Below are 14,352 nucleotides of genomic sequence, written 5' to 3' on the forward strand. Positions count from 1 at the left end.
TAGTAAATCCTAATGCAATCAAATGGGTTTACAGACCTGATGGAAAGGATCGTCTCTGTATTCCTTTTTAGCAGGGGGGCAGACAGGAGTCCCTCCTCCTTCTCCCTCTGTAAGAAGAGTCACAGTATTAGTTTCAATATACAAATCAACAGGTTATCTATGGACAAGGGCGGTAAGCAGGTAAATCAACTCCATACACAAATGCTTCTTAAGCCGTATACATTTGCTTCTACTAATCTCGTCTTCTGACCTGTCTCTGAGGTGCAGGACGATCTGCACTCGGCACAGTGCAGGAAGTCTTCCCACATCAGGTCCTCTGTCTCAGACTCGTGTCGCGTGCTCTCTGAGTCCTGAGTCCTCAGACTGGAACATCTGGAGCTGCAGCTGGTGCCGGACTTGGGGACATCCTGACAAACAGATGGGAGGGATTGTGAATGGCACCTACTGTATGTCCCGTTTTAAAATGTTCTGATATATATTGATTAAACTGCGTGTTGGCTTTTGTGCGTTTACCTCCACAGCGTAGTTTTTCTTGTAGTGGTGTGTATTCTTGCGGTTTCTGAGTGTACAGTCGCTGTTCATTCTTTCAACTCCCCTGCGGAGGGCGCTGTAGGATGCTTCAGGGTCCTCCTCACTGGACGCCTCATCTGATGCTGGCTCCTAAAAGACACAAAAGGCACATCAGACAAAAAAGAAAAAGGTCCAGAGTGCTCAGAAGTTCAAATGTGTGTAACGAAGGTGCTCTTTGTTAGGAAACAGAAAAGTGCAAAAGAGAAGAAAGGTGCAAGGCTTTTTAAACTTTTTTACCAAAAGAGTTCTTTGGACCTTTCTTCTTCATGTCAGCCAAATCCTGGAGAGACAGACATTGTGTGGGTCTGTAGTTGAACAGTAAATCTCTGGTTTGATGAATTACCTTATTGCCGCTTGCCAGCATCAGTCCCTTGCTGCGGGGTGTGTGATTGTGCGCAGGCTGGACGACTGAGGTCCAGGAGACCTCGTCGGCTCTGTTTGGCAAATCACATTGCTGCTCGTGGAGCTGAAGCCCCTCCTCGCTGCTGCGATTGGTCACCCGGCCGTCCAGCGACACATATCCGTTGTCTGTCTCTGTCGACTTGTCGATGGACAGTTTGGACTTCTTAGATCTAGAGGAGGAAGGGAAGGACGAAGAGTAGAAGAAAAAGCGAGAGATTGATAGAAAAGAGACATGTATAGATGGACAGATGGATACGGACAGATATTTAGATAAAAACACAGCAGCGCAGTGAGTTTACCAGTTAAGAAGTTCAGTCTCAGAAGCAGACATGCAGTGAGATAAATCGCACAAACAGGATGCATTCAACACAACACTAGGGAACATTCATACAAAATTGTAAACGCCAATATTGGAGAGAACGTGTTGCACAAAACATGATGTAAGCTAATGAATGAATGGATTAGGTATAAAAACACTGAATCAAGTAACTACTGTATCTTAAACTGTGCAACACGTAGAGCAACTCCATAGTTTGTTTTTATACAAATGATTCTGTATTTAGATACTTTTTATACTCTATTATATTTAGATATCACCTTAACCTAATGACTCCAATGCAACATGAACCATGAATGTGAAATATAGCCGCTCAATACAAAGGTTTTGAGAGATAATCTAATTATTTAGTGTTCTGAAACGTTCCACACTGATGCAGTCTGCTGAAAGCTGGTCAAAGTAGAAGCTTGGGGAGGAGGTACTCGTCTGAGACGCATCAAATTCCAATTATAGACATTTCATTGTTTTAAAAAGAGGGTGACAATTTAGCCTCTGAAACTTTCAGATAGTTGATTTATGGTAGATTTCTTTCCCCCATGCTTCTTTTGAACATAGCTTAGTCAGCAAGTCATGCACATCACAATCAGCTGCAAAATCCCTCCGTTCCTCACTGAAAACAGCTTGAGACCAAAGATTGCTTTTGTTGCTACATTTTGCTGGCTCAGGAATTAATAGTTGTACAGCCAATAATCCAATGTTGCATATCAACATCAAAGTTTCCGATGTGCTAGGAGAGGAAGTGATGTTGCAGCTGAAGACTCCCAGGTCAGGTCTGAGTCGAGGCTGGGATTCAGTTTTCAACTTGGTATTTCAGTTCAAACATAATAAGAATAGAATAGAGTGGAGTAACCAGTAAGACTTTTTACTGGTTGGACACATAACTTGTGACAAAATGTCATCATTTGATTTGGAGTTGACTGATTTTACCCTTTAAACATTTTTTAATTGACAGGATCATTTGGTGAACTGAACCCCAGTCCTGTCTGTGTACATCATCTCAGTTTAGGAAGTTGGGAAACGAAATACACACCCAGCTTTACAGATATCATGCCAGAAATCTTGGAAGAGAGTGCCCAGGCTGTATGTGGTGCTGGCTGAGTGGGAGTGTGGCGCCCCCTCCTGTGTGTTATCGGTAGTGCTAGACCCGTCGCCTTCCCTATGCACCTCCATCTGAGCTGCCTTCCTCAACTTCCTTCAGTTTGGAAAGAATAGAGGGTGGAGAGACTTAGAGAGGACCTGGAGACTAAGAAGACTTGAATCTACAGCAGTGTGTCCACCGGGAACCTGGCTGCATCTTGTCATTGAAATTTAATCAGGCGTTCGCAATGATTTTAATTTAAGATTCAAACAGCACAGCACCGGTAACCAAAACTCAGGCACCCGCTGGACACAGAGGCTGATACAGTTAAAAGGCTAATTCTACCAGAATCCTCTTATACGTTATTATTCTGCAAAAGTAGATATTTAGAAAAAAAACTAGTAATATCAAGAGAAAATGTGATCTGAAGACATGATCTGAGGTGACTAAAAGACGATCATTGTCCTGTATTCATGAAAGACAAATAAAGACACTAAATAAAGGGCTCTTTTGAAGGGTTTCTAAAACTGTAAAATCAGGTTAAAAACTTACTTTAAGATGCGATTAGGAAGCATCACATTTCCAAAAATGTTTGTGAAGAACTTTACTTCAGAGTCTACTTTTGCAGGATATTAACGTAAAAGTTAGATTTTGCAGAATTGCTCCTGAAATATTGGATAAAGGACACAGAGGAGAGGAGAAGGACACGATTCTTGTCTTTTGATTTTTAAATGAAAAGACAAGATAAACAGGATGTTGATGTTTTTGAATCATGAGATTGAATGCTGCCTAAGAGACTGAGTTCTCTCTGTCTATGAGATGAAATGTCAATAAGACTCGGATGAAGAAAAGAGAGACGGATACAGGGAAATGTTCCGAGGAACAGACTCAACTTTGTGTAGATATAATTGTACCCTTTTCATGACTTTTCCCCCGTTCCTTAATAAATACCCACGGCTGATTCAGTGAAGGAGCAAACACTATTACCTCGCTCCCCCACAACCCTTTCCAAAACTGTGGCATGGTCCAATTTTCTTCCCAAGAGTCTGAAAATTGTCTTCGATCATTGTGAAACAGCAGCCACACACTGACGAGCTTTACACCACAAACTGCAAGTCTAAAAACTACAAAAAAAACACACCAAGTAAAGCAAACTCCTTTCTACTTTCACACACAATGAAACCCATTTGTCTTTAACCAGTGACGTTGGATTTATCATGGAGAGATTTCAAGGCTTTCAAGATCACAACATCCTCTTCTGCTGGTCCTAATTCTTGCAAATACATTACTGTCAAGATTAGAATCATTTAGAATTAAGCTGAGAAGAGTCTGCTGATGTTTACAGAAACTCTCTCCATGATAAAGATGCTTCTGTTCACTTGGATCTTTTGTGAAAGAAGCCGACTGAGAAGTTAGTAGAAAGCAAACAGCAGGGACGAATACAATCCAGCAACAAAAGATATAGAGCTTCCTTCCTCCCCTCTTTCTTTATCTCGTGCTCGTCATTTCCCGTGGGACTGTCAGGGTGTGGTGTCCTCTAATATTTAGATATATTAAGATTCCTTCATCTCCTGTATGATTAATCTATTTCTCACTCCAGCTGCTTCTCCTCTTTTTCTATCCTCTGCTTGGTCTCCTTCCATTCCCCCCCCCCCCTCTCCAGCTCCGCATCAGTTCCCCTTTACTTTCGGCACTGCTCGCCTTAGACAGATCTCACCGTTTCTTTCTGTTTTCATTCCCTCTTTTCTTTCCCCCCCATCATTACCTGCGTCTCTTCCCCCCGCTGCTGGAGGCAGGTTTCGGGGTCCTGGTGGAGACGATCTGACAGTGGACGGTGCCCAGCAGCAACATGAGCCAGATGGCTCCAAACACCTCGGTGGTCGGTATCCCATGAGGCTGGGGGATGGTCACATACAGGACTGTTGCTGCCGCTGCAGGGGAGAGAGGAGCGAGCGCGGACATTACATTACAGTTCATTTAGATGACGCTTATGTCCAAAGAGATTTACAATAAGTGCAAACAATCATGAGGATACGACTCCGAACAGCAGGAATATACATCAGTACATCAGCTTCAAATAGGTGAAATCCTTTAAGTGCAGAACAACAGCTTTGATTAAGCCAAACAAATGTAAGTGCAACATACACAAACAATAGAATAAAAATTCAACCATTAGCTTCAACTAAGCCAAACCAACCGGCGGACAACATATTTTTAAAGTCTGAATATAAGAAACAAAGACCACTGACATAACCTCCCCCTCCTTGGTGTGGGGAAGGTGCACACTCACACAGTCACACATACCTTGCAGCAGATAGAGAGCCAGCAGTAAGAGGAAAATGGTTCTGGAGGTGACCTGGATCCACCATCGATAAAAGAACGGGAAGCAGACGACTCTGACGATGCCTTTCCGGGTTAGGGACGTCCACGGACTCTCTGGTTTGGCCTTGGCAAAGGCCGAACCTTCGGAGTAAGAGAATGAATACACACACTTTAAGGAGAAGAACCAGTGAAGCCAGAAGCTCACCACATACTGGAGTCAGCAGTGTGTTTATCTTTTAATCCTTGGCTTCTTCCTTTTCAAACCTTTCCTCCTCTACTATCTCTGCAGATCTTATTTATACTCCACCCTCCACCCCCCTCTTTCTGTGTATCTGCTCTTACTGCATTTCTTTCTTGATTATCTGTTCTGTCTATCTGTGCAAAGATAAAGCAATGGATACATTTGACTGATTTGATGGTTAAATGAAAATGTGATGAATGTGAGACAGACACAGACACACAGACACACACACACACACACACACACACTTCTCACCTCTAACCAAGTCCACATCTATAAGGTCTGGTTTGACATGTCCTGTCTTTTTTGGCTTGTTCCTCAAGCCCTGCAGGAGGAGACAGAGAGACACGGATTCAACGCTAGATAAAGACAGAAATTATTAATACACACATGTTACCGCACACAGGAAGTCAACTACAGGAGGCTTCTCATGCATTTATGCCTTCATGAACACACACACACACACACACAGTGTTTGAGGAGGCACACCGTGCATTCAGGCTCACAGCTACTGGCTCTATTCTCCACTTCACTGCATGGGCATCTACTCACATCTACTAGATTCAACTGATGTGGAAAACATGTTTCTGCACTTTAATGCATTACGTCGGTCTAAATGTCGAGTCTCCTTCTCTACTTTGCATTTATTAAAGAGTTAGGAGGATAAAAGAAGAAGAAAAAACATCCCTTTTAGCTGCGTCATTAAAAAACATTGTATTACAGCAGTCAGTCATCGCAGTGAGGTTTATTGTTACAGCTTTAAAAGTTGGTGCGTTGTGTAGTTTATGACCCTGAGAATAACACTCCCCTTGTGGCACGCCGACTTCCTGTGCCAACCACTCACTTCTTCCTATGATGCATACACACGCATCATCGGTTAGTGTGTATGTGTGTGTGACTGCTCTGTCAGCTGTAGTGACAAACTACAGCTGACATTTTATCAGCGGCTGTAAGTTATAAACTCCTTCCTCTCTGAGTGACAGCAGAAAAAACAATGAAGACGTTTAAAAGGTGTGTGTGGTTAAGCTCTATGGTGAGCAACCTGCAAATACCGTTTGTTTTTTAATGAGGTTTCTTATCAATGGCTCTAGATAAACACAATGACTGCAGTGCTGGGTTTACAACATGTGACAACACACACAGACACAGACACACACACACACACACACACAAATGTTCCCATCCAAACCAATCAAATTAATGTTTTGACTACATTATTTATTTACCATTTGAGAACTTTGGCTTCTTCATTTAAAATGTAAAAAAGTTAAATGTTTCTAGAAAATGTTACGAGTCTGTCTGCCTTTCAATTTTCTCATCAAACGTTCATCCGATCGACCGTACACCTGGCGGATGTATTGCTGAGGACCCAAGGAAGTGTTGAGTGTGAAGTGGTTTGTATGAGCGGTATCAGCAATAACTGAGGCCGTTCCGAACAGTATATATATATATATATATATATATATATATATATATATATATAACGGGCACTGCACTAGTATTGAATAAAGTAAGGTGTCGAAAGTATTTGTTTGCTATCAGCCCCCAAAATCAGGTATTGTATCGGGCACTGGTATTGAAAACTCTCAAACCACGCTCAGCGCTACTCAAAGATATTGTTATTAGTGTACCAGGAAATCACAACTTTTAAATACTGTACATTTTAAGAAAGGAAGTCACATTCAACCCTGTGAACACACAAAGCTGTCCACTTGAATCTGACTCATGTTAATATTTACACACAGGCCAAATCAGATTGTGTGTTATCAGTAAATGGTCTGATACAGAGGCATGATGGGGGCCCTTATCTTTAAATAGCACAACCAACGAGGCAATAGGCAGATTATTTGTGCGTGTGTGTGTGTGTGTGTGTGTATGAAGAGCAAAAAGAAGCCTATCAATAGCTTCCTCTTGGCAGTAGATTCCCGCAGCAGTGAAGTCCTTCACAAACATCTCTCCTGGCCACAGCTCTTATCTCTGTGCTTTATAGTCTCTTTATAATCTATATTCTCCTCCAGTTACAAATTGTGATGTCGCATCAGTGACTCCAACATTTATGAATGCCAGTCCGTCATTTAAACTATTTGCTCTTTACAATCCTTATTACAGACTGCTCGTCATTTAGCTTTTTTTGTTTTCTTTCATGCGTATACTTCTGTCGCACTATTTCCTAAAATGGTACATGTTTAAAATGTATTTCGATGATGAGAATTTGAACCAAAGATCCAGCTTGTAGCTTCCTGTTTGTACCAGCAGGTAGCGACTGGTATCCCTCTGCAGAGCTTAACATTTAGAAAACAGGCAAATTGATCATGTTAGAGCAGGAGTATTAATTAATTTGGTAGCTGTTATGAGTGCTTTAGTCAAAAGGTGATATAAAACTGTGAATAAAATATCTCTTGTAGGGCCGGGTGATCATTAAATATGATAATGTATCGTCTTTTAATGGATTCATATTGTGATGAAATCAAATCGAGATATCGCGATACACAATTACGTTGACTAAATTGATAATAACGATCGGGGACAGGCTTCTCTGCAGAATGATGGAGGAGAATACTGTGCAACGGTCCACTTAAAACCTAAATGTTGGTTCAAATAAATTGTGAGTATTGTTTTCCAACAGCAGTGTGCAGGATTTCATTCAACTCCTGCATGCCTACACCCAAGATGTCTGCTGGGAATACTCCAGTGTAACTATTGTGTTAATGTGATTACTCGGTTTGTGCACAGGCATGATAACAGTCAGGGTACAGCTGGAAATATGTATTTATTATAATTCTACAATTTCACACTAAAGTTCTGAAGTAATTTAATTTAATCTGCGCAGGAGTATACACAAATAGGTTGTACCATGTGCTTACTTCATATACTATGACTAGAAAACATGCTATATCGTGATATACTGTATATCTGAAACCAATTACTCAACTGACGAAGCACCAGGGCGCTGTGTGTGTGTGTGTGTGTGTGTGTGTGTGTGTGTGAGGACTTTGAGCTCATTAAAGAGAGTGTCTCTCTCTCCTGTTTACAGGACAAGAGGTACAATAGGAGGGGAGGAGGAGGTAGAAGTAGAGGTGGGACAGAAAGTAGTCGTGAAATGTAGATCTACACACAATTTCTATATCTCCCGTCCCTATTATTAACTTAAAACAAATAGACTAAATGTAATCCTGCCCTAAAAATACGGTAAGAAGCCTTTATCATCAGGTCCTCGACCCCTCACTTTAGGAAGATTGAATATAATAAGATCTCTCTTAAATCTGAGAAGGGAGGGGTTAAAAAGGTCAAAAGGTGAGAGGTCACAGCAGACAGCTGATGAGGATTTAATTTCCATAGCTCTGGGCTAAGACAGTCGCTTCAAGCCATGCAAACAGTATTGTCGACAAAGTGATATCATAAAGCAAAGCAAAGAGGGGTCAACTATAATGTATCCTTCTCAGCAACAGCCAAACGACTATTACGGCCCAGTTGTATTGTGGGTAATGTAGGCGCCAGGCGATTCTCTCTGGTTCTGCTGCATCAGTTTGAGTCCAATACTTCTATAGAAGTGCAATGCCAGTGCAATGTGGCAATGCAAGAGAACCACCTCCTACAACTGACCAATTCATGTCAAAGTGACACGAGGAGACATTTCCCGTTTCTATGACAATACCTCTCTGCAGTGTCTGCACTTCCTACTTCTTCCCCGTTTGTGGTTTAATCTTTTTGCATATAACATTCTGTATTAGATCACAAAAAAAAAAAAGATGCAGTGACAGCAGGTGAGCAATTATCACTATACAGGTTTGTTTTTTTAAGTGCTACCCTGATCACATGACATGTGCTAATCCAGCTGTATGTTCACACCATAAGCAACTCTGGAGGCCACAGCTGCTCAGTTCCCTCATTTGTCTGGCTGCAGTTAAACTTTAAGGAAACAACTTCTTCCTGCAGCCCGTCACAAAGCAGTGTTGCTACAGTGTGAACGCAGAGTGGGGTTTATAAACACATCAGCATTTTGACATGGAAACTAAAATGAGCGATCAAACAAACCAATCACAGTCTAGTAGTCTACAGCGTGGGTGAGCAGACGTGCACTGTGGGACAACAAGAGGGACGTCCTCCCCGCTGCATACTCACCAGAGAAATAAACTGTAGAGAGGAGGAGGAAAAGACGGATGGAAGAAGAAGGGATGGAGATGGAGATGAAGAGAGGAGAGACGGGCAGGTGACACCAGGCCATGAGGGCAGAGAGGAAAGAGTTAAAAGAAAACACTGGAAAAGAACTGGCAGAATGGTGAGAGACAGCGAAAACAGAAGAAAATTAAGAAAAGGGAGGAAGATAGGAGTGAAAGTCAAAGAGAGGACAAAACAAAGACTTGGCAAAAAGGAAGTAAAATAAATAGAGGATGATGAGAGACATTTAGAGTAAATAGCACTGAAAGAAACAGGAAAAAGAAAAAATAAATAACAGAAATGCAGAGCAAAGAAAACAATAAAGCAAACGTACCTTTATTTCTCGCTGCTCCACTGACTTCTCCCATATCTGTTGGTCATAGGCGCCAATCTGGAAAAACAACAAACAAGAGAAATGATGAATTATGGAGAGAAGAGCTAAAGTGGGCTTTTAGTTTCTAGATGCCTTGCACATGTCATTGTCCGGGCGAGAAGATAAAGAATAGCAATGCAAACCACAATACAGGATTTCTCAGACGCACTGAAAAAGCTTCACTTCCCCCCCCCCCCAATGAAGGATCTGCATTTACTCAAATAAAGTAACAATAATCTCCTTGAAGTCAAAGTGAACTGCCAACGCCCTTTAGCCGCATCATTCTAATTACTTAAATCCAATTATATCCCCATAACAACGGATTTTCAAGATTGTGACGAGTCTGCAAAAACAGATAATTATGGTTGGCGTTTTGTTTTGTGCGAGAGTTCAGGATTGTAAAAAGCTCTTGCTTCACAACTGGAGCCGTCATGATCTCATAAACAAGTAGGAGTTTGGTGACGAATCTTTTCATCACAAATTAGGATTTTAACATAGTAATCAGTTTAATTCTTACAAAAAAAACTAACTAACCCCACTTTAATACACCTCTTTAGTAGCTTTTACAAAATCCTCTTGTGCCACACCTTTTGACAATAGGACATATTCTGTACCGACCAATAAGTCGTCATTGAAGCTACACATCAGAGTTTAATATTCAACGCAAGGATCCATCATTTCTTTAAATGTGGAGATATTCTAGTCTTGTAGGCTTTTTATACACATTTCCCCCAAATTCAGTCGGATACATCAAAACAAAAGTAACAGAAGAGACTAGGTCCCCACGGACAACACTTTATACATGAGGGCGAGTTTACTGTGCGTTAATCATCATCTTTTCATATACACGGTATTATTAAGGCCATATTTGGAATATTTGACCACGTTGGGATCTCCACTAGAGATCAAAATAAAGTTCAGTGGACTTAAACCAGGTTTGGCTGGCGTTGAATAGGTTAACATACTAAACTGCACCAGCTGAACAAATCACATCGGACCCACCAACAGTGACCCTTCTTTCACCGCCTCATTCTCTCGTTTACATTTGAGCTCTTTACTTTTTCTTTGTTGAGTAATAAACTAGCAAAACTGGTTAAAAACGGTCGGGGTCAACTGGAGAGCAAGAAATGCATACAGCACCACCTGACACAGAGATTAATAGACCTGCAGAGTGGGTGTGTGGAGGAGAAGGTATGAGGCTAGTAGAGTGGTTAATACACACTTACATGTATGACTAATACTCGTACATGCAGTGTGTCTGTATGAGTGTAGCGGGACCGTGCCGAAGTCGTTGAGACAAGATAGATTTGTACCTCGTCCAGACATTTGACCCGGGAACATGCATACAAAAGGAACAAAAACAAACGCACCCCAATGTCAAACTGTACAAATGTCACCCCGCCAGAGTTTTAATAGACAAAGAGTATTACTAAAAAGTTACCAGAAGATCCTTTAAAAGGAAACTGAAGTATTTTTGTTTGTATGTTAAGTGTCTCTGGATCTGTTACACATCTGTTAATTTTACTTTCACAATTAGCTGATAATACCCTGCTACGTTGTTGAAAGTGAACGAGAGAAAAAGGACGCTGGGAGGATAAAGTCACATAATTCAGTTGTTTTTCATCTTTCATATAGTGTGTGAGACCTAAGAGGATCAGTTGATGATCTGACCTCCGCAGATCAGTGTATTTATGAGAGTGTGTGTGTGTGTGTGTGTGTGTCTCCAAGGCATCGAGTCTGGGTCACCCCACGAGCCCGCCAGTGGAAAGTCTGCATCTTTAATGAGACTTCATTAAACATGGATAGAAAGAAAGAAACAAAGAGGAAGGTCAATGACGAGGAAAGAAGAACACGAAGAGAGGGTCTCTAGAGTCAGTTACAGGATTACTTTATGAATCTCTCTCTTTCTTTCAGAGTTAAACTTATATCGGAGGAACATGATCAGTATTCATGCTTTTATTTTTATAGCCCCAAGGACTTGTAATGTCCCGTGTTAACCACAAGATACCAGCGTGAGATGTGGGTCAGTCAGTCAGTGCGTCACGTTGTGCTCGTCTGACCCTGATCACCAGATGGGTAGTCCGCACAACTCTGTTTTCTTTAAGTTTATCACGCTTTCAACTTGCTGCTTTCATTTTGAAATACTGATATCTGCAGCGGCTGTCGTGACATCGCCGCTCTGCAGGTCGCTGCAAATAATGATTACTTTTATTACCGATTAATCTGCTTATAATTTACCAGATTTATCAACCGATCGTTTGGTCTAGAAAATGTCAGAAAATTGTGGAAAAAAGTCCATTTCAGTTTCTCAAAGTCCAAGGTGATGTCTTCAAATGTCTGAGAGAGCAGAGAGCTGAACAGAACAAGTAGCTGAGTCCTACGAGTGTATGCGGCTGTTTCTTTCATTTCTTCCTTTTATAACTTTTAAGATTTAAAGTTAATTCTCGACTTTTAAGCAGCACTTGACAAAACAATTTCACCACTTGAGCTAACTTTCACATGCTGAAGTGTTCAGAATTTTTTTTAAATTTCCAACTAATTTTAACATTTCTAATTCATCCTAACAAAAAATGACCAATTTTGTTTGTATCCTCTATACATCAAAATATTTCTCTGTCTTATTATAAAGGCCCTGTCACACATATCCGTATGGTGGAAACGTATGACAAATTGTGAGTTATTTTTCGTAGAGTCCAAATAGGTCCAACTTGTCATCGGATGGGAAAAGTGAACGTATACAGATACGCATGTCTAACCTATTGATAGCGCATCACTTACTTATACAAATCAGATCAGACGAATGCCCAATGAATGCATAACGTATACACAAATATTCCATATACAAAATATAGGCAATAAGCTGGTTTACGTTGATATAAAGGTAAGGCATAAGTAGTATTCGTTAAGAGCAGGTGGTGTTACGCTGGGGTGCGTCGTTGAACGCTGAGTCGGTTTTGCGCATGTTCAGAATTTCCAGGACATACCCGACGTGTGCTTCATAAGTTATGCAGACGTTACACATAAGTTACGTTACACATACGTGAATACTGAATACAGTACATAAATACCTACGTGAATACAGTACGTGAATACGTTAGATATAGGCTACGTCGGCTGACGGTGAACCCTACAGCCAATGTATTGATAACGAGTGGATAACCTATTCCTACCCGATGTTAAGATGATGCCTGACGACGGAGTAACTTATTAAACGCGTTTCTACAGTACAGCTAGCGTTCAGCTAGCGTTTTGGGAGCTTATTGGGGTTTGAATATAGTATATAGGGTCCCTGTGAGTAGCTCATCCTCACTTCTTCACAGTCACGTCACGTCTTCACGTCTTGATGAACACATCAACCCATCATCAACCCAGCATCAGAGAGCATGGAGGATGCTGAGAGGACAAGAGTACATTCTGTTCTCCAGCATCAGCATGACGTGAACCAAATGGCACTTTTCCAGCTCCGTTGACCAGACGCTTGATACGTTTTAAATAAGTAAGTGATACGCTATCAATGTTTGACATATGTATAATAATTAGTTATGTATTCGGTATGTATGCGTCAGCTACAACACCGCTGTGGAAAGGTTGGGCGTATTTGGACTGACAAACTTTGAGCTACTTTTCATATACGCCGGCATGTTTCTGTCATACGGAGCTGTGTGACAGGGCCGTATGTCTGGCGTGTTCGGCGTAACGTCTGCGTCCTTCAAACGATCACAACTTACCCTTAATTTATATCAACGTATTGCCGATATTTCGTAAGCGCCGGTATACGTTTCTGTCATACGGATATGTGTGACAGGGCCTTTAGTTCTATTTCGGCAACAGGAATTAACAGCAGATTTTGGTGTTCAAATGTTTGCCCCCAAATGTACTTCTATGACTGGGCTGTGGCTGGTTGACAAATGTGGATCCTGAGGCTCCATCAGTTCAGAACAAATGGGCTACTCTGAGTACCGGATAGCATTAAATCTGACATCTGAGTGACTGATTAACTGTAACATTTGAGCTGACAGCTAATTTTCCACATCACTCAACCTATTAAAAAATACACACAAACACACAGGCTGGAGAGGATGTTCGAGTGTGTGTGGAGGACAGCCAAAGGGCAAACATGACCAGACTACGCAGCAGAAAGATTAAGAAGGAGACAGGGTGTAGATAAGGAGGAGGGCAGGTATGGAAAGAAGAGTCATTTGCAGACACACACACACACACCTCATTACATCATGGAGTGATGCTGTAACTTAGATTTGACAGAGTGGATTAACTGCACTGGGAATCCTCTTATCCTCACAAACACACTGATCCTCACATCACTATCTGTATACCTGATCATCTCCTCTCAAAATAAATTACTTCTTAGGCACCAACATATTCACCTTACAGGTTCTCTGTCCCTTTACCTCTTAAGTTAACTTTGGCATTATTATTCTGTCTTTAAATGATAGAAGAAGAAAAAAGAAAATCTAAATGAAATAAAAGATTATTCCCCAGTGACTGCCGGGGATAAAATATTCTTGATCTTGGTCAAATGGCACTCGTATTTCACTGAGAAAACAAATCACAGACTTTGGCAATTTGACAAGCAAATCGAGCGCCGAGAGTGCACCAGAAGGGAAGATGACAAGGCCAAATGTGCCGCTGCGGCAGTGCTGGGGTCACCATGACGACGGATGGAGGGATGATCCAGGGAGAGAGAGAGAGAGAGAGAGATTATGTCGGCAAAGCAACCCAATTATATAACAACTGCCATCTGCAACGGAGGGGGTGACTCTCAGATCGATGCTGCTTTGAAGAGGTTTGTGTTTAAGTGTGCATACAGCAGACATACGGTTTAACACATGAACACACATCAGGTGTCAATA

The 14,352-nt window shown here is 41.4% G+C and overlaps 1 protein-coding gene across 3 annotated transcripts in view; it reads right to left on the minus strand.

Annotated features, from left to right (window-relative positions):
• The window catches only part of LOC115028256 (putative homeodomain transcription factor 2), a 34,850-nt gene that overhangs the window by 4,880 nt on the left and 15,618 nt on the right, over nucleotides 1-14,352 (minus strand). The window contains exons 3-12 of one of the 3 annotated variants that reach the window (XM_029461896.1): nucleotides 9,443-9,499; nucleotides 9,073-9,084; nucleotides 5,206-5,275; nucleotides 4,692-4,850; nucleotides 4,153-4,318; nucleotides 2,340-2,501; nucleotides 914-1,142; nucleotides 514-660; nucleotides 251-407; nucleotides 37-107 (exon numbers count right to left, since the gene is read on the minus strand). In XM_029461896.1, the coding sequence (XP_029317756.1) occupies nucleotides 37-107; nucleotides 251-407; nucleotides 514-660; nucleotides 914-1,142; nucleotides 2,340-2,501; nucleotides 4,153-4,318; nucleotides 4,692-4,850; nucleotides 5,206-5,275; nucleotides 9,073-9,084; nucleotides 9,443-9,499 (1,230 nt within the window). The remainder of the gene's footprint in view (nucleotides 1-36; nucleotides 108-250; nucleotides 408-513; nucleotides 661-913; nucleotides 1,143-2,339; nucleotides 2,502-4,152; nucleotides 4,319-4,691; nucleotides 4,851-5,205; nucleotides 5,276-9,072; nucleotides 9,085-9,442; nucleotides 9,500-14,352) is intronic. The other 2 variants (XM_029461897.1, XM_029461898.1) reach the window with 2 other exon arrangements.

Source organism: Cottoperca gobio, chromosome 23, assembly GCF_900634415.1.
Source record: "Cottoperca gobio chromosome 23, fCotGob3.1, whole genome shotgun sequence".
In the NCBI taxonomy this organism is placed as follows: domain Eukaryota; kingdom Metazoa; phylum Chordata; class Actinopteri; order Perciformes; family Bovichtidae; genus Cottoperca; species Cottoperca gobio.